Source organism: Oncorhynchus nerka, unplaced genomic scaffold (assembly GCF_034236695.1).
Source record: "Oncorhynchus nerka isolate Pitt River unplaced genomic scaffold, Oner_Uvic_2.0 unplaced_scaffold_3103, whole genome shotgun sequence".
Classification (NCBI taxonomy): domain Eukaryota; kingdom Metazoa; phylum Chordata; class Actinopteri; order Salmoniformes; family Salmonidae; genus Oncorhynchus; species Oncorhynchus nerka.
The window spans coordinates 1-23,248 of NW_027038194.1; the positions used below are offsets into that span (position 1 = coordinate 1).

General features: G+C 43.0%; 1 protein-coding gene, 1 long non-coding RNA gene and 1 pseudogene across 2 annotated transcripts; 2 read left to right on the top strand and 1 right to left on the bottom strand.

The window, feature by feature from the left end:
* The first annotated feature begins 168 nt into the window (after nucleotides 1–168).
* On the top strand, nucleotides 169–2,258 carry LOC135566851 (small ribosomal subunit protein uS4). Its single transcript, XM_065014446.1, has 5 exons — nucleotides 169–271; nucleotides 442–553; nucleotides 648–770; nucleotides 1,111–1,297; nucleotides 2,027–2,258. Exons 2-5 carry the CDS (start codon nucleotides 457–459, stop codon nucleotides 2,202–2,204), a joined length of 585 nt encoding a protein of 194 aa, XP_064870518.1. The 5' UTR covers nucleotides 169–271; nucleotides 442–456; the 3' UTR covers nucleotides 2,205–2,258.
* A 2,810-nt stretch (nucleotides 2,259–5,068) lies between these two features.
* LOC135566850 (uncharacterized) lies at nucleotides 5,069–12,810 on the bottom strand. Its single transcript, XR_010462196.1, has 3 exons — nucleotides 12,445–12,810; nucleotides 10,750–10,823; nucleotides 5,069–5,148 (listed from the first exon to the last, which is right to left on the bottom strand). It is a non-coding gene; the product is annotated as an uncharacterized LOC135566850 (long non-coding RNA).
* A 1,079-nt stretch (nucleotides 12,811–13,889) lies between these two features.
* LOC135566849 (leukocyte receptor cluster member 1 homolog) lies at nucleotides 13,890–17,025 on the top strand (annotated as a pseudogene).
* The last annotated feature ends 6,223 nt before the right edge of the window (nucleotides 17,026–23,248 follow it).

Here is a 23,248-nt window from a genome sequence, read left to right on the forward strand (position 1 = left end):
GCTAGCTAGTAAGAGTGAGCTAGCGCCGGTGAGGCGTTACGGTGCTGTAGTTATCTCTGCATCTTAAAAGCTTTACACTTTATCAAACTACATTTACAATTTGAAGTTGTGTAGGTTGGGAAACCAATTCCTTAATATAAATGTTATTTGACGCTAGTTAAATGGCTAACACGTTCCCACTTGGTTTCGCCAGCCAAATTACGGAGTACAACTATCGGAGCCTGTCAGTGAACCCTGTGGACCCAGTGGACCCTGATCCATACAATTAAATGTACTTATATTTTGATAATAGCGTAACTGCCTTATTAAACATGTTAAGTATTAATGGGTGTATGACTTAAGATGGTCTGCAGAATAATTAACATGGGTTGACATTCAGTATAATCACTTGTGTAATCGCAATGTTGGAACTGAACAGCCATATCAATTGTTATTCCTCAGGCACTTTGATCCACCATGCCCGTTGCTAGGAGTTGGGTTTGTCGCAAGACATACGTCACACCCCGCCGCCCCTTCGAGAAGTCTCGTCTCGACCAGGAGCTTAAACTTATCGGTATGTTTGCAAATAGCAGGTGTTGGTTTATATTGAATCTGCTGGTCTCTAAATACCGTGTTATTTTTTCAGTAAATTAACTTTAATCTCTCAGGGGAGTATGGTCTGAGAAACAAGCGTGAGGTGTGGAGGGTGAAGTTCACCCTGGCCAAGATCCGCAAGGCCGCCAGAGAGCTGCTCACTCTGGATGAGAAGGACCCCAAGCGTCTTTTTGAAGGTACACCACAGCTAGATTGTTCTCTGAACTATATTTTGACTGTTTGTAGAAGTCCTTTGAGCTGTTAGCTAGTGAGATATCGGCCAATGATTTAAATATTCGATATTCAGATTGTCTGTGGTGTCAAGAATTCCTAGTGAATGAGGCCGTCAGTCAGATTTCCAGATGCCTTAAATCGGGAGTATTCAGATTTTACCCTAAAAGGGCCAGATTACTGCTAGTTCTACCTGAATTAATTGCACCCACCTGGGGTTCCAGGTCTCAATCAGTCCCTGATTAGGGCCAGATTAACGGCCCTACTTTGTGATCAGTGACTGAATTGCTGCATCCTGTCTCCTAGGAAACGCCCTGCTCAGGCGTCTGGTGAGGATCGGTGTGCTGGATGAGGGCAAGATGAAGCTCGATTACATCCTGGGCCTGAAGGTGGAGGACTTCTTGGAGAGGAGGCTCCAGACGCAGGTCTTCAAGCTGGGCCTTGCTAAGAGCATCCACCACGCCCGCGTTCTCATCCGCCAGAGGCACATCCGGTAAGCTGTTGGAGATGGTCACTAGATGGCCATGCTAGAAAGGACAAGTCGGTAGATTGTTACATTGGTCTGTTATTTTAAATAGGCTCTATGATGAACTTGAGTGGTTGTTAAACCATTTGTAACATGTACATTTCTAAAATTCTCTCGCCTTTATTAACTGTTCAGGTAACTGAGGTGGAACTCACGAGTTACTTTCTTAATTTTTAGAGGGCCTCACAAACGATAACTCATCCCTGAGTATGGTTTAACATTTCAGCAAGGTCAATTCGGTAACAAACCGTATACCTTGTCAATGACTGCCCAGGGCCAATCCTACCCATCAAGAGTAGGCAAACCAGTTTCAGCAAGGTCAATGCAGTAACAGACTGTATACCTCGTCTATAAGACTGCCCAGAGCCAAGCGAGAGGCAGACTGCCTTATTTGCTGACAGGTAATGTATGGAGGATTGCACCTCAAGCAGATGTGGACCAATGGTCACGGCAAACTGTCAAGTGTATTTGACTTGTAAGGCAATTGCATGGTCTTCAATTTAGTTTGGTTAGAGTACTTTACCTCATCAGGCAGGCCGATGATTACAATTAATATTCAGACTTCCTGTGGTGTCAAGAATTCCTCGTGAATGAGGCCTGTCATTGATGCCAAACTATTCCCGTGTAGATGGTTATTTGTCTGATATTAAGTGGGGAGGAACAAATCACTCATTGAGGTCTCCTTTCTCTCTCCAGTGTGCGCAAGCAGGTGGTCAACATCCCCTCCTTCGTGGTGCGCCTGGACAGCCAGAAGCACATTGACTTCTCCCTGCGTTCACCATACGGTGGAGGACGCCCCGGCCGTGTCAAGAGAAAGAATGCCAAGAAGGGCCAGGGTGGTGCTGGGGGAGCCGATGAGGAAGAGGAGGATTAAAATGGAGGCTGACTGACACTTCCTGTTTTTCAATAATAAAAACATTTGACCACACATTTAAGTGATAATTTTTATTTGATATGTGGTGGAAACTAAGCTAGGTAAGGTCTCTCTTACATGATTGCCTTCATGTAATGGCTATATAAGGGTTCTAGATATGATTGCTGGACAGTTATAGGGATAATGTAATTCTGACTTTTGCTCAGAGTTGGCTATGGGAGTGACTAAACCGGTGTAGAGTAGACGAACTGAACTGCTTGTGTATGGGCTGTTCACAACAGTGGAAAGAAATAAATGAAAAGTAACACTGACTAACCATAACTTGACTAGAGACATGGTACCAGGTTGGGGGTATTAAGGAATTTGAGTAGATGGTAAGTGACTAGGCAATGGGATGAATGGTGACAAGTCAAGAGGGCAAAAAGGTGAATGCAGATCATAGCTATTGGGGCGGCAGGGTAGCCTAGTGGTTAGTGTTGGACTGACTGCAGTTCTACGTTGTAACTGACCTCAGTGGGCAAATGTTCACCTTCGATGGCCACTGGCATGCTGGAGAAGTGCCCTTCATGGATGAATCCCGGTTTCAACTGTACCGGGCAGATGGTGTCATGTGGGCAGTGCCCCATGATTGTGGTGGGATTTTGGAATGGGCAGGCATAAACTATGGAAAAACTAACTCGATTGCATTGTATACATGGCAACTTGAATGCACAGATACCATGAGGCCCATTCATTGTGTTCAGTGTATTTCCCATCAGGATCCAACATAAGCTTGTTTTATGCCATTGTAACCAATGTTAAACATTTCATATTATGGATATTTGTTCCTTGCATCCATAGCAGCTCTGAGTTTACATTTCTCAGCCCCATAAAGGGAGTGGATGGATGACTGCTTTATCATTTTAACTGCAGATTGGCCTAAATTTTGTCAAATTCATGAATCAATCTAACTAGGCTGTATGATAAACGTGCATTTCACCTACATTTCTTCCCATGAATCCACAATCGTATTGGAGAGTTATGGCAGACAAAGCACTTACCCTGTGCTATTTGCTTATTCTTGAGACGGCCTACAGGGAGGTCAGATCTGGCAGTGTGGTGCCGGGACAACCTCAGCAAGCCAAAGGAGCTGATCGTGGACTACAGGAAATGGAGGGCCCGAGCATGCCCCCATGCACATTGTTGTGGAGCAGGTCAAGAGCTTCAAGTTCTTTGGTGTCTACACACACGTTGAAAAGGGCAGGAACACCTCTTCAGGTTGAAGAGATTTGGCATGGGCCCTCAGAACCTCAAAGTCCTACAGCTGCACCATTGAGAGCATCTTGACTGGCTGCATCACCACTTAGTATAGGAACTGCTCAGCATCCAGCCGCATAGGCGCTAGAGGTAGTGCTTATGGCCCAGTACATAACTTGGGCTGAGCTCCCTGCCATCCAGGACCTCTAACCCAGGCGGTGTCAGAAGGCCTAAAAATTGACTCCAGCCACCCAAGACAGTTCTGATAACATGGAGAACTGATGCACCAAGTCTGGAACCAACAAGACACTGCACAGCTCCTACCCACCTGCTAGTTAACCAATTATTGTTTTTACCTTTAACTAGGCAAGTCAGTTAGAACAAATTCTTATTTTCAATAGCGTCCTAGGAACAGCGGTTTAACTGCCTTGTTCAGGGGCAGAACAGATTTGTACCTTGTCAGCTCGGGGATTCAAACTTGCAACCTTTCAACGCTACTGGTGACAAGCATGTGTTAATATTTTTTTTTGACATGTTAGGATGTGCATCTCTGTTCAAAGAATGTAGCTAAACTTCTAGAGTAAACGTGCTCACGTTTAAATTCAGGCCGACATTCAATATAGTTAACAATCCCTGGAACAAATATTCAAGCACAGTGATGAGTTGGTAAATCCCACTTCCAACTACCGCAACAACGTGTCAATCACAACCAAAACCCCGCCCACGGACACTGCCCAGTCCATAAATGAAGGCAGTACACTTAAAAAAGACTCAATCATTCTGCTTCAAATGGTTTGGAATTTTACATTAATATAGAGAACCCATTGATTCTTGAGGAATATTACTTAATTTCTCATAAGCTTTGTTCAACTGTTGTACCCAATGATACAGTATACACTGAACAGAAATATAAATCAATATGTAAAGTGTTGGTCCCGTGTTTCATGAGCTGAAATAAAAGATCCCAGAAATGTTCCAAAATGCTTTTCTATCAAATTTTGTGCACACAGTTGTTTATATCCGTTAGTGAGAATTTCTCCTTTACCAAGTGTTACGAATCCCTTTTGGCCCGACAGTCTAGGGGGGATGGTAATGAGACCCGTAACATAACTCATGCAAATTATTATTGTGACAAAGTAAAAGTGTGCACGAAATAACCACGACAACAGAAATCTACCGTCAAACTCTAGGTTTATTTATAAACACACGGTAATGGGGGGAGCAGGAAAAGGGGCTGAGCTGGACCCAAGGAAAGAAACAATAAGCATCCAAAACACCCCTAAGCTAGACTAGCCTACTTTAACAACAGCTAACTAACTAACCAAAAATACAGTGGGTGGTCCGCCCAGTTCTAACTAGTGTATTTAACAAAGTTCACCTACGGGTAGTGTATGCCCATGGGCGACTTGTCTTGGTTTCCCCCTTTTCCCACCAGCAACAAACAAAAACACCATAACCAAAACAATACTCACAGGTGATGACAAAGTGCTATGGAGGTGCTTTAAACAAAAGAGGTTAAGACACAAAGTGAGAGTGAAACACAGAGACCTACAGACATGGCATTTACAGAGAGATTGGGCGAGAGATTGCTCCAGAGCAAACAAATGATGGGGTTTTTAAACCATGGGGGAAGGAACTGTGATAGGGTAGGAAATAGGAGGAGGTGTGTCTTCTGATTGATGATTGATTGGGGAGTGATGATTTTCACCTGTGAGGGGAGAAGGAGAGAAAGAAACACACACACAGGATAACTGTATCCGTAACACCAAGAAAATACATCCATCTGACAGTTGTGGCATATCAAGAAGCTAATTAAACAACTTTATCGTAACACAGGTGCACCTTTTGCTGGGGACAATAAAAGGCCACTCTAAATATTTGTCACACAACACAATGCCACAGATACCTCAAGTCTTGAGGGAGTGTGCAACTGGCATGCTGACTGCAGAAATGTTCAATTGAGCTTTGCCGGAGGGTGAATGTTCATTTCTCTACCATAAGCTGCCTCAACATAGATTTAGAGAATTTGTCAGTATGTCCAACAGGCCTCACAACCGCAGACCACATGTTGCCAGGCCAGGCCAGCCCAGGACCTGACCTGCGGGATTGTCTGAGACCAGCTCATTAAACTTTTTTGTTTGTTGCAAACCTTAGACTTTCTGTACAAACTGTTAGAAACCGTCTCAGGGAAGATCATCTGCGTGCTTCATGATGTATAATAGGCCTATCTGCTCTGCTCTGAAGGTTCATCGTGAGTGCACTGGTTGGCTGTATCTGCAACACAACTCCAGTATTTTTTCTTCATAACTTGTTCTCCATCTTCTTTTTAAATCCGGAGCCTATTTGTTTTCAGCACTTACTTCCATGACTGATTACAACTTGTGTTCTCAATGGCTGTCCTTTGCAGCAGACATATGGTGAGTATGTTTGGAACATCGAATCGCAAACAAATCACATTATTGAATCGCAATACATATTGTATCAGCTCCAAAGTATCGATATCATATCTTATCGTGAGGTCCCTGGCAATTCCCAGCCCTAAGAGACATTACTCAAAATGTACAAATGATATACAGTTGAAGTCGGAAGTTTACATACACTTAGGTTGGGGTCATTAAAACTCGTTTTCATCCATTCCACAATTTTCTTGTAGTTTTGGCAAGTCGGTTAGGACATCTACTTTGTGCAAGTCATTTTTCCAACAATTGTTTACAGATAGATTATTTAATTTATAGCGTACTGTATCAGAATTCCAGTGGGTCAGTAGTTTACATACACTAAGTTGACTGTGCCTTTAAACAGCTTGGGAAATTCCAGAAAATGATGTCATGGCTTTAGAAGCTTCTGATAGGCTCATTGACAATATTTGAGTCAATTGGAGGTGTACCTGTGGATTTATTTCAAGGCCTACCTTCAATTTCAGTGCCTCTTTGCTTGACATCATGGGAAAATCAAAAGAAATCAGCCAAGACCCCAGAAAAAAAATTGTAGACCTCCACAAGTCTGGTTCATCTTGGGAGAAATTTCCAAACGCCTGAAGGTACCACGTTCACCTGTACAAACAATAGTCCCAAAGTATAAACACCATGGGACCACGCAGCCGTCATACCGCTTAGGAATGAGACGCGTTCTGTCTCCTAGAGATGAACATACTTTGGTGCGAAAAGTGGAAATCAATCCCAGAACAACAGCAAAGGACCTTGTGAAGATGCTGGAGGAAACAGGTACAAAAGTATCTATATCCACAGTAAATCGAGTCCCATATCGACATAACCTGAAAGGCTGCTCAGCAAGAAAGAAGCCACTGCTCCAAAACCACCATAAAAAAGCCAGTCTACCATTAGCAACTGCACATGGAGGACATTTTGGAGAAATGTCCTCTGGTCTGATGAAACAAAATAGAACTGTTTGGCCATAATGACCATTGTTATGTTTGGAGAAAAAAAGTGGGAGGCTTGCACGCTGAAGAACACCATCCAAACCGTGAAGAACGGGGGTGGCAGCATCATGTTTTGGGGGTGCTTTGCTGCAGGAGGGACTGGTGCACTTCACAAAATAGATGGCATTATGAGGTAGGAAAATGATGTGGATATATTGAAGCAACATCTCAAGACATCAGTCAGGAAGTTAAAGCTTGGTCACAAACGGGTCTTCCAAATGGACAATGACCCCAAGCACACTTCCAAAGTTGTGGAAAATGGCTTAAGGACAACAAAGTCAAGGTATTGGAGTGGCCATCACAAAGCCCTGACCTCAACCCCATAGAAAATTTGTGGGCAGAACTGAAAAATTGTGTGCGAGCAGAGGCCTACAAACCTGACTCAGTTACACCAGCTCTGTCAGGAGGAATGGGCCAAAATTCACCCAACTTATTGTGGGAAGCTTGTGGAAGGCATTCCGAAATGTTTGACACAAGTTAAACAATGTAAAGGCAATGTTACCAAATACTAATTGAGTGTATGTAAACTTCATTCTCTCTACTATTATTCTGACATTTCACATTCTTAAAATAAAGTGGTGATCCTAATTGACCTAAGACAGGGAATTTTTACTAGGATTAAATATCAGGAATTGTGAAAAACTAAGTTTAAATGTATTTGGCTAAGGTGTATGTAAACTTCTGTATGTGACATATACAGAACTTAACTATATGCACTTGTTAATGCATACACAATCACCTCACATATAGGTTACGTTTTCCCGGGGCTTTCAGCAATATCTAAAAGGCCTCGGTTCCACACATTTCTACTGCATTGGGCTAAATCAGGGTCACACAGAGTGTTTCTTGGGAGTCTTAAATGCTAAGTACATGCTCTTCAACCGATTTCTGCCCACACCCTCGCTCCCGACTAGCATCACTACTCTGGACGGTTCAGACCTAGAATATGTGGACAACTACAAATACCTAGGTGTCTGGTTAGACTGTAAACTCTCCTTCCAGACTCACATTAAGCATCTCCAATCCAAAATTAAATCTAGAATCGGCTTCCTATTTCGCAACAAGGCCTCCTTCACTCATGCCGCCAAACATACCCTCATAAAACTGACTATCCCACCGATCCTTGACTTCGGCGATGTCATTTACAAAATAACCCCCAACACTCACTCTACTCAGTAAACTGGATGTAGTCTATCACAGTGCCATCTGTTTTATCACTAAAGCCCCATATACTACCCACCACTGCGACCTGTATGCTCTCGTTGGCTGGCCCTCACAACATATCCGTCGCCAAACCCACTGGCTCCAGGTCATCTATAAGTCTTTGCTAGGTAAAGCCCCACCTTATCTCTGCTTACTGGTCACCTTAGCAACACCCACCCATAGCACACATATTTCACTGGTCATCCCCAAAGCCAACACTTCTTTTGGCCGCCTTTCCTTCCAGTTGTCTGCTGCCAATGACTGGAACGAATTGCAAAAGTCTTATATATATATACACTGCTCAAAAAAATAAAGGGAACACTTAAACAACACAATGTAACTCCAAGTCAATCACACTTCTTTGAAATCAAACTGTCCACTTAGGAAGCAACACTGATTGACAAATTTCACATGCTGTTGTGCAAATGGAATAGACAACAGGTGGAAATTATAGGCAATTAGCAAGACATCCCCAATAAAGGAGTGGTTCTGCAGGTGGTACCACAGACCACTTCTCAGTTCCTATGCTTCCTGGCTGATGTTTTGGTCACTTTTTAATGCTGGCGGTGCTTTCACTCTAGTGGTAGCATGAGACGGAGTCTACAACCCACACAAGTGGCTCAGGTAGTGCATCTCATCCAGGATGGAACATCAATGCGAGCTGTGGCAAGAATGTTTGCTGTGTCTGTCAGCATAGTGTCCAGAGCATGGAGGCGCTACCAGGAGACAGGCCAGTACATCAGGAGACGTGGAGGCCGTGGGAGGGCAACAACCCAGCAGCAGGACCGCTACCTCCGCCTTTGTGCAAGGAGGAGCACTGCCAGAGCCCAGCAAAATGACCTCCAGCAGGCCACAAATGTGCATGTGTCTGCTCAAACGGTCAGAAACAGACTCCATGAGGGTGGTATGAGGGCCCGACGTCCACAGGTGGGGGTTGTGCTTGCAGCCCAACACCGTGCAGGACGTTTGGCATTTGCCAGAGAACACCAAGATTGGCAAATTCGCCACTGGCGCCCTGTGCTCTTCACAGATGAAAGCAGGTTCACACTGAGCACGTGACCGAGTCTGGAGACGTCGTGGAGAACGTTCTGCTGCCTGCAACATCCTCCAGCATGACCGGTTTGGCGGTGGGTCAGTCATGGTGTGGGGTGACATTTCTTTGGGGGGCCGCACAGCCCTCTATGTGCTCATAAAGGTAGCCTGACTGCCATTAGGTACCGAGATGAGATCCTCAGACCCCTTGTGAGACCATATGCTGGTGCGGTTGGCCCTGGGTTCCTCCTAATGCAAGACAATGCTAGACCTCATGTGGTTGGAGTGTGTCAGCAGTTCCTGCAAGAGGAAGGCATTGATGCTATGGACTGGCCCGCCCGTTCCCCAGACCTGAATCCAATTGAGTACATCTGGGACATCATGTCTCGCTCCATCCACCAACGCCACGTTGCACCACAGACTGTCCAGGAGTTGGTGGATGCTTTAGTCCAGGTCTGGGAGGAGATCCCTCAGGAGACCATCCGCCACCTCATCAGGAGCATGCCCAGGCATTGTAGGGAGGTCATACAGGCACGTGGAGGCTACACACACTACTGAGCCTCATTTGGACTTGTTTTAAGGACATTACATCAAAGTTGGATCAGCCTGTAGTGTGGTTTTCCACTTTAATTTTGAGTGTGACTCCAAATCCAGACCTCCATGGGTTGATAAATTTGATTTCCATTGATAATTTGTGTGATTTTGTTGTCAGCACATTCAACTATGTAAAAAAAAAGTATTTAATAAAAATCTTTCATTCATTCAGATCTAGGATGTTATTTTAGTGTTCCCTTTATTTTTTTGAGCAGTGTATATATATATATATATATATTTTTTTTTTTACCTTTACCTTTATTTATAATTTTTACCTTTATTTAACTAAGGCAAGTCAGTTAAGAACAAATTCTTATTTTCAATGACGGTCTAGGAACAGTGGGTTAACTGCCTGTTCAGGGGCAGAACGACATCTCCCTCAGTAACTTTAAGCATCAGCTGTTTGAGCAGCTTACCGATCACCCTACCTGTACACAGCCAATCTGTAAATAGCACACCTCACCCCCATATTATTACTTACCCCTCTTTCTCTTTTGCACCCCAGTATCTCTACTTGCACATCATCATCTGCACATTTATCACTCCAGTATTAATGCTAAATTGTAATTATTTTCACCTCTAGGTCCTATTTATTGCCTACCTCCCTACTCCTCTACATTTGCACACACTGTACATAGATGTTTCTATTTTTATTTTTATTTTGTGTTATTGACTGTATGTTTGTTTATGTGTAACTCTGTGTTGTTGTTTTTGTTGCACTGCCTTACTTTATCTTGTCCATGTCGCAGTTGTAAATGAGAACTTGTTCTCAACTGACCTACCTGTTTTAATAAAGGTGAAATAAAAAAAAATAACGTACAGTCTGTGTCTACTTGTGGGTTTGTGTCATTTTGTGGGTTTGTGTCAAGTCTGGTACGCTTCTAGTCTAGTAGGCTCCACTCTCACCACTTCCCACCCTCCACCTATCTCCCTCTCCCAGGGTTTCATGGAGTACTCCTACATGTTCTATGGTTACTATAACAACACCGTGGCAGAGAGCAGTGGCTTCCACTACAACCTGCCCCTGGCCTACCTCCTCACCTCAGTCTTCTACTTCGCCTTCTGTCTCATCTGCATCATCGCACGGTACCTTCTGGAATGCCCTACACTTCCATCTGCATAGAAATAAAATGGATAGAATGGACATTAACCCTAATGACTTACTGACACCACCCCCCACTCTGATTGGTCCATTATACAGCATGGGGAGTGCACTTCGCATTGCTGTGGCAACAGGCAGAGGTTCTGCCGGCAGTTACAGCAAGATGGTGTTCACTGGCTGGGACTACGGTTGCCAGGGAGACCGGGCCACCAAACTCAAACAGAAAAGCATCCACTACCAGCTACAGGTAGGAGCTCTGCCTCTTACTGCAGGGTCACTGAAGATGCACTCCTCTTTCCTCCCCTCTAATTTCTCTGTATGATCTCTCCTCTATTCCTCCCATCCTCTATCTGTCTCCTCCCTCTGTCAGGTGGACCTGGAGGAGGAGGCTACAGAAAAAGGCTTTGTCTCTAACCTTAGGTCAGAGAGTGGGTCTGTGTTCTCTACGCATCAAACTCATGCTCGTCTCCCTCGGCCCTCATAGGAGGAGCTTTCTTTGGCATCTTCAAGGCTACTGTCTTTAGCCAGGTAAGTCAAAAACACAAAGAAACCCCCAAAAAAACTATTGATTGAATGTTTGGCCTTTCATCCTCTCCATGTCATATTGAGTAGGTACAGGGAGGTGGGTAACTCAACAAATGGGAGGCCCATATCTGCATAGACTCATGGTCAGCATGGGTTATTTCCATGTGTTCAGATTCCTGTACATAACATTCTGACTGTGTTTGTTGCATAAACATTGCTCTCCTCTGTCTCCCTGTCCTGATAGTGTGGTGCTGTGTTACGTAGCAGCTCTAGCCACAGTCTATGGGAAGAGTGTTGATCTGCTAAAGGCCCAGCTTAAACTGGTAAGTGATGGATGGGGAGAAGTCCTACATGATACATGTTTGAAACAAAACCATGTCTATGGGCCATACTCAAGCTTAACCTTGTATAACAGTGTGTTTAACTCTAACAGGAGGGACGTGATAAGCAGTTCCTGATAAGCAGATTGAAGAGCTGAGTAGAGAGATGGGGGTTCCAACAAGGGACCAATTGGACACATTTGACACTGGTGCAGCAAACTGACTCAGACACCAGGCTCAAACCCACGGCCCATATCCCGGCCCAAGGCACTTCTTGCAGATTTGAAAGGCTTAAGAGATGCATGTGGCAATAGCACAAAGCACATATCTACACGTTCACAAATCACTTTACAATTGTCACTCTCTAGTGTACGATAGCTACATTTGAGGCAAAGTTGTACTTATTATGATTGAGTGGTGGTTCTCACCTAGCTACGGTATCTTAAGATGAATGCACCAACTGTAAATCCCTCTGGATAAGAGCTTCTGCTAAATGACTCATCTAAATAATCTAATTTAGTTTGTTACCCTATTTCTCTCTCATAATACCTGTAACATCAATTGCCATGTTCATTGCCTTTGCATTCTCTTCCTCACCTCTTGCCTAAACATCAGACTGTGGCCGTGTTTACACAATGGCTATTCAGTGTGAAAGAAGTCGCCCTAAAAAAGAGGCAAGTGTCTCTACAAGCCAGAATGTTGAATACAATTATATTTACACATATCGGTTGTCCGTCCTTTTGACGGTAGCAAGTGGAGATAAAATATCCACAGGAAAGTATTGTTTACCCGACTTTTTGCTGCGACGGTAGGTTCTGTCGCTTGTATTTTCAATCTCCAGAGGCATTGTTGCACATTATGTAAACAGTAGCCGAACATTGTCGACCGAAGCACGTTCCCTCGCAGTCAGCTGGGTGTAATTTGTGGAACGTTCCAACAGGAATTTGTTCCAAAAAGTTCGTAAATAACAAGGTTGCCAGCAAACAACGGATACAAAATTGTATAGCGGCAGAATAAGATACCGGGTATGGAGTGGGCTATTTCATTCAGTTTCTCACTCACCACGTTTTTTCCGAAAAATGTCTGTCCTCACTCTGGTAGCCTATGGACAAACATTAAGAATAAGCTACGTGGTGAGTTGATGCCTATTCGGCAGCTAGTTAAATAGGTGAATTTATCACGCTACGTTGAAAACATTATACTTTACGAAGTTTTGAAACGATTCCTGTTGGAACGTTCCACAAATTATACCCACCAATCAGCTAGAAGTGCTTGTGAAATTTGCCAGTTTGATTGTATGGGACATCGTTCGGTCTGTGATTCAATTAAGCTCGGCCATTACTTGCATATTGTGCAAGTGTTTGTCATGTGCGAATTGTGCCAGTACTGAAAATACAAACGAATATGCAGACCAGTCTAGTGTATTGAAAGTTAGTTTAACACTTCCCTGTTGATATTTTGTCTGTTACTTCCCAAAATAAGAACACAATCAGCGGACAACAGGTAAAGCAAGTTGAAATAAAGATTATTCAACATTGTGACTTGTAATGGGACTGTTCGGGAATGCTGAACCTACATGTTAGATACAAGACTGTAAGTCTTTCACTCTCGGATTCCAAAAGAGGCTACCTCTACCCCCACCTTACAACATTAAATGTGTTTATTTTTCTAAATTGATTTAAATATTGTTTACATATGTTTAATGTTCTTCAGTTTAACAAGTCTCTCTCTCTCATATATATATATATCAGTATCTTATGTATGTAGATCTCTGAAATAAATACAAAATTATAAGGAACAAAATGCTATTATTATTATTTCTGTCTTGTGCAACGTGCGCCCCCTGCTGACCCGTGAGAGAACTTCTACAAAATCGATTTAGTTACGTAGACGTTATGACGTAATAATATTTTCGGGTGTATGTTTCCGGTTGTGGTTGAATAGCTCTTTGGTTGCTTGTTTAACTTTTCAGATGTGTTTAAATATATTTTTGTTTGGTGTTATGCAAATATTTTATTCATTCGGTAACAGCTGTACAAAACCCAGTGTCAGAATTACATCTCTGCGATTGAAATAGCTGTTAAAATGTTGTTGTTTTTACAGGAAATAGGTTAAGGCTAGCTAACGTTAGCTAGCGAACTGGAGACCACAGTAGAGACTGGACTGGTGCAAACAACAGAAGTCAGGGCATGTTATGTTTTTGACACATTGTTGTTTAACTGTGCAAGCCTGGTCAAAACAAACACTCAACTTCAGAAGAAAAATGAATATTCTACCTAAAAAGAGCTGGCATGTTCGCAACAAGGACAACGTCGCGCGCGTGCGCCAGGACGAGGCACAAGCCGCAGAAGAGGAGCGAGAGGGTCCAACGCCGTGTGGAGCGAGCAGAGCAGGAAGGTAACCATAGCAACGTTGCCTCCCAAATTGATACATTCCTCATAATTGATTTTTCTGGTCTGAATTGACAACCAAACTTTGTGTGATACGATGTATGACAGGTGCGATTTTTTTAAAGAGAAGAGATGTAAAAGAGGCATTGTTATAATAGTGTATCAAGTCATAAAAGTGCGTATATACATGTGTATATATACTTCATTATTGCAATTGAATGTTATGTAGGTAAGTAATCTCTTTGCTGTAGGCGCGAACAGAGCACCTGAGACAGAAGTCACGCAGCTGCACTTCAACAGTCTGGAGCATGAAGGATGAAGGAGAGGGAGGTGAGAGAGGAGGGGAGGGGAGTGGAGGAGGGTGGAACACCTCAATCTATTTCCTATGGAGGAGCTCTTCATCATCTGAGAAGAAAGGAAATGCAGAGTACCTCAAAGACCAGAAAGATGAAAAGGTGAATTCTCCTGTCATTCTGTTATGCTTTCCCCTTCACCTGTGTAGAAATCAAGTTTCTTTGTGCACATGGCTACTGTTTTTTTCTATCCCATTTCTAGGTAACACACTTCAAAGCTTTTCTCTAGTGGATCTAGCCAGCCAATGATAGTGCCTGGTTTATTTAGTCCAGAGACATTTCTAAACAGAGATTGGCCCAATTCGGTTTAAGATTTTGAATGTAAATGGGTACCATGTTGGCAATTGAGAATGCATATTGGAATTTAAATATGGAGTGTTCGGTGCTAATATGGAAGATTTTTGAACAGATTTAATGGCCTGATGCTTATCACATCAATGGAAGGATCAGAGAATGAGATGTGATGAACTTTCCAAATAGTAATAGCTGGTCCTGATTCCTCCCATCACAGATCATTACTTTGAATGATAATATTCTATTATTCTAATGCTATGGTGATTCTGTTTTTGTAGGAGCGAGGAGCGTGCTATTGGTCTGCTAGTGTCCCCAGGCCCCCAACCTGGGACAGAGGTAACTCCATGGTACATGAAAACAGGCCAGGAAGAAGAGAAAGATAAAGAGAAAGACAACAAAGGAAAGAGACTGCCACTCAGTCAAGAGGAGAAGAGAGAAGAGAGACAGACGACCGAAAGACATGCTGGACCCTTGAAAGAGATGAAGAAAGACAGGCGGTGAAGGATAGAAAAGAACATAAGAGTAAGAAGAAGGAGAAGAGGGTAGAGGGGAGAGGAGAAGCAGTGGTGGAGAAAGGTGAGAAGTTTGAGTCTTTATCAAGACTAGTTGTTTTATCTGTATGTCTGGGGGTGTTTTGTTTTCTTTGATCAATCATAAGACCAATTAACTTTGACCTAAAGGGCAATAAGCAGTTGCTACATATATTTTTGGAATTCTAAATTAATGATGGTACCAAATCATTCTTAAAGAATATAAGTTATAAATGCCTCATTAGCTTCATTTAACTGTCATACCACATCAGAACTCTGTTTTGCAAACCAAGTATATGTAAACAAATACTATATTGCCCCAACTTTGTTATAACTATCATTTTGTGTATGGTCAGTCCTTGCATCCATAGCTCTGTCTATCATTTTGTGTATGGTCAGTCCTTGCATCCATAGCTCTGTCTATCATTTTGTGTATGGTCAGTCCTTGCATCCATAGCTCTGTCTATCATTTTGTGTATGGTCAGTCCTTGCATCCATAGCTCTGTCTATCATTTTGTGTATGGTCAGTCTTGCATCCATAGCTCTGTCTATCATTTTTGTATGGTCAGTCCTTGCATCCATAGCTCTGTCTATCATTTTTTGTATGGTCAGTCCTTGCATCCATAGCTCTGTCTATCATTTTGTGTATGGTCAGTCCTTGCATCCATAGCTCTGTCTATCATTTTTGTGTATGGTCAGTCCTTGCATCCATAGCTCTGTCTATCATTTTGTGTATGGTCAGTCCTTGCATCCATAGCTCTGTCTATCATTTTGTGTATGGTCAGTCCCTTGCATCCATAGCTCTGTCTATCATTTTGAGTAGTTCCATTTCTTCAGCTTTTATGACGGTGGGGTGTGGCACTTTGTTATTGTTTCAACTCCACTTGATGCATATCCAAGAGACCAAGTACACTGGAGCCAAGTGGACTAGAGCACAACCAAGTGTACTGAGCCTCTGGATGTTCATGTATGGTTGATGGTAACCACCTCTTCTCTCTTTCTTAGCTCTATTGAAAGGTTGCGAGCGGAGCGACTGCAGAGAGAGGCGGAGGAGAAGAGGAGAGCCCAGGCCCTGCTGGACCAGAAGAATGGAACAGGGAAAGAGAAGGAGCGACTCAAGGAGACAGAGGAGAGGGAATGCCGTACAACAGTGCTTATTTCCCCAGAGCTGGCCCGCAAGAGGCAGGAAAGACCTAATGCCTGGGAGAGATGGCATCTTTTGAAGTCCTACATCATGCAGTCTCATTGTTTGGGCAACGGACAGAGAACATTGAGGCATTCAAGATACATTTATTAGTATGTGAAAGACGCCGAAGACTTCGACAAGGACTAGAGAGCCTGGAAGGTTATTCAGTTGTATCCTAAGCAGACTCATTAATGTTTGTTGTCATTGAATGAACAATGCTATTTCTAATGAGGTAGAAAAAGAAAGGAAACCAATCAAGAGATTTGGGACAGCTGAGTGTAGTGTTGGAGTCTGTCTGGCACCCTGCTCAAGTGTGAGACAATACAGAGATCATTTTGCTCCACAACACAAGACCACTGTTCAAGTTGGAGTGTGTTTGATGTTTTACTATTGATGGCAACATTGTGTCACAATTATAATTGTGTCAATTCAAGTCTGTCAAGTCTTTTTTGTTTCTGATAATAGCATGTGCCAATTTAGGAGGTGTGTGTGTACATGCATCTGTTCTATTTAACTATCTGATGTAGACAGAGTTTACGGTGGTTGGCCCAACTATTATTGCACATTTTCCATTTCAATTAATTCAATAAAAATGTTAGGCCTGCCAAATAACAAAATCCTGTGTTCTCCGTTATTTTGCTTATTTTATACATACCTCATATCCATGCACCACCCGAATGATTAACCTAAAACATTTGAATATAGCAATTTCAATAGATTGTGCTACAAAACAGAGTTGCGGCAGTATAATACATTCAATTGTCTAGCAGGTGCACACAGACGCACAGCACCGCGAAATAAAACGGGCCCGAGACAGAGTGTAGAAGCGAGACAGACGCACTCGCATGAAACCACGGGCGAACCATGATAATGCAAGCTCACTTTTGTCTGACGTAGCGGATGTTTAACGGGAGATAAATACAACAGTCGCCCTCATACTGGTGTCGGAGGGAAAGAGCCGAAACGGGGGAAAATAGCGGATGGTTTGACCTCATTGGGGTTATTTGTTGTTTTCGTCGCCGTTTTTGTGGAGAGACCACTGATGTAACGGTTCTGGATTTGATGGGTTGGGTTGGCAGGACGGGATGCACAAAGAGCGTCTCTTACACGGTGTTTAGTAGCGGACCTAGGAGAGGGGGATCAAACGGAGGAGGGGAACACAACAACAAGGAGACGTTCTTTATTAGCGGGGGAAGACAGCGCCAGACCAGTATACGGTAGCGGAGAGAAGGAGAAGACCGAAAGCGTCGCTCGAATGATTGTGCTGTGGTGGATCCCGCGACGATGCGACGACACTGCTGGGTGATAGTGCTGGCGGGGATGTTGTCGTACTTCAACCCGGAGAGAGCCCTTGGAGCCCCGCAGAGAGAAGGTGAGTGGTGTCGGTGAGCTGGAATGATATTGACGCTGGGAGAAAGAAGAGAGGGGAGGTGGAAGAGGGGATAGATGAGAGGGTTATGAATAGGTACTCGGAAATATTACGGCCAAAACACACTGACACAGCCTCAACAATAATACGATATATTGTATATTTCTAAACTGATATGATTAGGCTATGGTAGGCAATGTGCCTTTATAACACTGGGGATGAAATCAGAAAGACAATGGCCACATTATTATCATCAAGTAGCCGGGAGAATTCGGTAGGATCTGCGACCCTATTTCGGTGATATTTATCAATAGCCTCGATGGCATGTCAAAACGGAAATTCACCCAATGAATATTAAATTAAATCGCCACTGTATTATTCATGTGTATATCAAATCTATATTGTCCCACTTGGGTTTAATGATAAAAATCTTTGAATTTCCATTTAAAATCCACAAAATCCGTTTTATTTTGTCCTCCTTTATTAGGTATCGCAGTGTTTTGTTTGTGTATTGTCGTTTGCAGTCATGGTGTTCTGGTGTATTGTTTTGATGAGAGCCGTAAACTGGAGCTGGTGGAATAGGCCCCTGCTATGTGTACCTATTTATATGCAGTGTATCTCTGGACAGCTGTCTAGGGATAGAATAATAGAATTGCCCAGGAATTGTGCGTCTATACTGCCGATGGATAGGCTACATTAAATATTATTGTATTCTAAAATAGACTTATGTGAAAGAGTTTGAATTTCACATAGGCCAACATGTTTTTCCTATTTGAACAGTTTCCAATGTAATTCTACTGCCAGGCCATAGGCTTGCATAGGCTGCAGATGACACATTTATGATGAGCCAATAATTCATGTATCTTTCTCAAATTCATACTCATGATTTTTAGTAGCTTTTCTTACTTAGAATGTACACGTCACTCTTGAATGTGTTAGAATACATTGACTGCTGCGTTTTTAGGCCTTCGTAGAGGTTTGAGTGTTTTATTTCTTATAAAAAGCTGTTGGAGGATGGAATCATACCACATATGATCTCAAGACATCCTTAATGCTAATTACAATGTTCATGTCTTCATGATGTTATTTATGTATTTTAAAGCAGTGCTCAAAGTGCTCATAAATGTATTTTTACGGGTAACTTGCATTTTCCACTCATGAATGATCTCATGAAAATATTCCATTGATCAGAAAAGCCCATTTGTGATTGGATTCCTCAGTGTGTTATTGGACGTCTCTGTGAGATTTGTGTACTGTCTAGAGGGGAGGCAGAGGAGAGTGATGTGCCAAAATGGTTCATCACAGCAGCTTACACATTGATCTACCAATAGGGTAAACATCAATTAAAGCCTTTTTTGTTTGGACTATTATTGACTGTTGATGCATCTTCACGCCATGCTTTCAGTAATCATTTATTTCAGAAATGGATGGGGAAACGAGATATTTGTTTTTGTATTTATTCATTACTGTGTCGTAATAGTGAGTCAATATTCTAGTAGTGATGAATACAGGCATGATGGAATAGGATGAGCAGGAGAACAGAGTAGTTCTAGTACTGCATTTTCTGTCTCCAATGACACTGAAAAATGCTCTACACTCGTGGCTGATATTCATAAGTACTGTACTGGGAATTGGCACTTAACCTGCAAGTGTATTGACAAAGTATGTGTACTCATGAGGTTCAACATCTGGAGGTTGGAGTATGTTTTTGTAACATTGTATATGGGGAAAAACAAAATAATATTGACAACAAGTTCATTTATAAATATGCATTTTTGATTGTGGTGATGCTGGTTTTGATTTGAGGGTTTAATGTTTAAAGATACAACAAACAAGTAGTAGCCTACTGTTGTGAAGGGTTTTTAACCACCCTGCACTCCCCTTCTGTTTTTCACAGATGGTTCGCTCCTCACAAACGGCCAAGTTGAGGTACAAATATATTAAAAACGCCCCAAACTCCTCCTTCTCACCTAGGTAGCCAACCTCCCTGATTTGAGTGATTCTTTTCCAATTTTCCAACCCTCCCCGGTAGCAATTTCCCCAAAATGACAACGCCACCCCTCCCTGCTTTTCAACTGTGTTTCCTGGAAGGAATGTTGTTTTTTGGTACCCCCTCCCTCCTCCCCTCTTTCCTAACTGGAATGGTAGACTTCCCTGATTTTAACTTTAATTCTGATCTCTCCTCTCTTTTATTGATTCCGAAGATGGTTTCCTGACTTTCCTCCAAAGTTGATTTCCTTTTCCTGCTTCTCCCAAAACTCCAATGACAGTTGTTCATTGGGGATCCTCCGCTTTGTCTCAAACGTTCCTCTATTGAAACATTTCCAACGGTTTTCCTCCTCAATCTCAATATGTAACAATGACTTTGACCCTTTTCAACCCAATTCTCTGAAGCCTCTCTTTCCCCCACTCACTCATCCACTCACCAACACTTCAACCTAACAACTGTGTGTTTCCTTCAGGAAGTACTACCTGGCCGATTAACCGTATTAACCTTTTCCTCTCCTCCTTTTCTCTCCCGCCATATCTCAGTCTCTCAATCCAGGGCTGCGTCTCTCTCTTCTCCGCCCTACGTCGTCATCCTCATCTCTTGCTCGGGGCTCGTCTCCTTTGTTTTACTGCTCTTCACCTGTCTGTGCTGTAAGAAGGGAGGAGTGGGATTCAATGTAAGTCTCCATCATGTAAGAGACTTATTCACACGTCTTGTCTATTGTGTTGCGCTGTCTGCATGCATGTTGTGTACAGTCGAGGCCAAAAGCTTTGAGAATGACACAAATATTAATTTTCACAAAGTCTGCTGCCTCAGTTTGTATGATGGCAATTTGCATATACTCCAGAATGTTATGAAGAGTGATCAGATTAATTGCAAAGTCCCTCTTTGCCATGCAAATGAACTGAATCCCCCAAAAACATTTCCACTACATTTCAGCCCTGCCACAAAAGGACCAGCTGACATCATGTCAGTGATTCTCACTTTAACACAGGTGTGAGTGTTGACGAGGACAAGGCTGCAGATCACTCTGTCATGCTGATTGAGTTCGAATAACAGACTGGAAGCTTCAAAAGGAGGGTGTTGCTTGGAATCATTGTTCTTCCTCTGTCAACCATGGTTACCTTCAAGGAAACACGTGCCGTCATCATTGCTTTGCACAAAAAGGGCTTCACAGGCAAGGATATTGCTGCCAGTAAGATTGCACCTAAATCAACCATGTATTGGATCCTCAAGAACTTCAAGGAGAGCAGTTCAATTGTTGTGAAGAAGGCTTCAGGGCGCCCAAGAAAGTCCAGCAAGCGCCAGGACCGTCTCCTAAAGTTGATTCAGCTGCGGGATCGGGGCACCACCAGTACAGAGCTTGCTCAGGAATGGCAGCAGGCAGGTGTGAGTGCATCTGCACGCACAGTGAGGCAAAGACTTTTGGAGGATGGCCTGGTGTCAAGAAGGGCAGCAAAGAAGCCACTTCTCTCCAGACAAAACATCAGGGAGAGACTGATATTCTGCAAAAGGTACAGGGATTGGACTGCTGAGGCCTGGGGTAAAGTCATTATCTCTGATGAATCTCCTTTCCGATTGTTTGGGGAATCCGGAAAAAAGCTTCTCCGGAGAAGACAAGGTGAGCGCTACCATCAGTCCTGTGTCATGCCAACAGTAAAGCATCCTGAGACCATTCATGTGTGGGGTTGCAAATATTGACTCTTTGCATCAACTTCATGTAATTGTCAATAAAAGCCTTTGACACTTATGAAATGCTTGTAATTATACTTCAGTATTCCATAGTAACATCTGACAAAAATATCTAAAGACACTGAAGCAGCAAACTTTGTGGAAATTAATATTTGTGTCATTCTCAAAACTTTTGGCCACGACTGTAGATCAATAGATATAGGCATCATATTACACATTGGCCCTTAGGGAAACTCTAAACATTGAGGGCTGTAACAATGTTAAAGCATATGGGAATGTCCTGATTTGTCATGGAAGGGCCCAGCACCACAGGGGCGGTGGGCATCCACATAATTCAAACCCTCTATGAATCTATTGTCTTTGAATCTGTCAACTTTGGATGGTTAATTGTTTCTTTGGCTGCATGTGCAGCACCACATTTTACCAGAAGTATTACAGATGTTGCATGAACCAGAAAGCTTAGGGTCTGTTTACATTTAATAGATTTCCTCATATTAAATCCAGATCGGTCTTTCTTTGTGACATTTCAGCCAGCACACTGGGTGCATCTCAATTATCTAAAGTGGCTCCCCTCCTTCATCTTAACTGATGTGAAAACACAGGCAACAAGGGGAAAGTAATATGGTGTCTGCCCACCAGTTATTTGTTTACACTTGCCCAATTTCTTTAGAAACGTAAACCACTTTAGGGTATTGACACACCCACTAGAAAAAGCGGTCACCAACCCTCATCCTGGAGAGCTTCAGGTGTGTAGGGTTTTGTTCCAGGACAGGCCAGAACTAACACACCGGATTCAACTAATCAACTACGGTAATAAACAAGAGTTTAATAAGCTGAATCAGGTGTGTTGGTGCTGGGCTGGAACGAAAACCTGCAAACCCTGTATCTCCCGGGACCAGGTTGGTGATCACTGCTTTTCAAACTTACAATATCTCTAAAGCTTCTACGCTTCCTCTGTTCTTTCCTGTCAAATCAGGAGTTTGACAATGCAGAGGGGGGAGGAGTGTTCTGGGGGTTCTAGCCCCGCCCAGGAGGACAGTCTGTCCTCTTGCCCCTCCCTCCCGGAGGTCTACACCCTCCCACTCAGGGACAGGGCTAACTGCCTCGCCCTGCAGGATGGCTCAGGTAACTAAGGCAGACTCTCTGTAGCTGGAGCAGATGTCAGTATATAGCACATGAATATTAGCAAACTTGATGGATATCAGAAAACCACAAATCATGTGTCTTTCTCTTTTCATCTCCTCTATTCTGTCTCTAAAGACTCTAAGTCGAAGTACTTCCGTAGGCACACTCTCAACTACCTTCAGGAAATAGGAAATGGCTGGTTTGGAAAGGTGAGATCACCAACTCATACCTCCACCCTCAGTTGTGACGTCATCATGTAATGGTGGTAGCTGGATCTGGCAGTTCTTCCAAATGTCTCTCAACCCCATGTTTCCTCTAAAAGACACATCCTTTTAACAGCTTCTCAGTAAATCTAATATTGGCTTCCTACCAGCTCTCATGAGTTATGTCTTCTTCCTACACCACTATATATACTCCCCTACCTCTCTCCCTCTCCTTTCCTCTCCTCTCTCTCCCTCCTCTCTATCTCTCTATGTAATACATGTATCACTAGCCACTTTAACTATGCCACTTTGTTTACATACTCATCTCATATGTATATACTGTACTCAATACCATCTACTGTATCTTGCCTATGCCGCTCTGTACCATCACTCATTCATATATCTTTATGTACATATTCTTTATCCCCTTACACTTGTGTCTATAAGGTAGTAGTTTTGGA

What these genes read in the sequence shown, in the direction of transcription:
- LOC135566851 (XM_065014446.1), top strand. Translation starts at nt 457, where the DNA reads ATGCCCGTTGCTAGGAGTTGGGTTTGTCGCAAGACATACGTCACACCC. An exon ending in CCAGGAGCTTAAACTTATCG is followed by an intron (nt 554 to 647) that starts GTATGTTTGCAA and finishes TTAATCTCTCAG; the next exon opens with GGGAGTATGGTCTGAGAAAC. An exon ending in ATCCGCCAGAGGCACATCCG is followed by an intron (nt 1,298 to 2,026) that starts GTAAGCTGTTGG and finishes TTCTCTCTCCAG; the next exon opens with TGTGCGCAAGCAGGTGGTCA.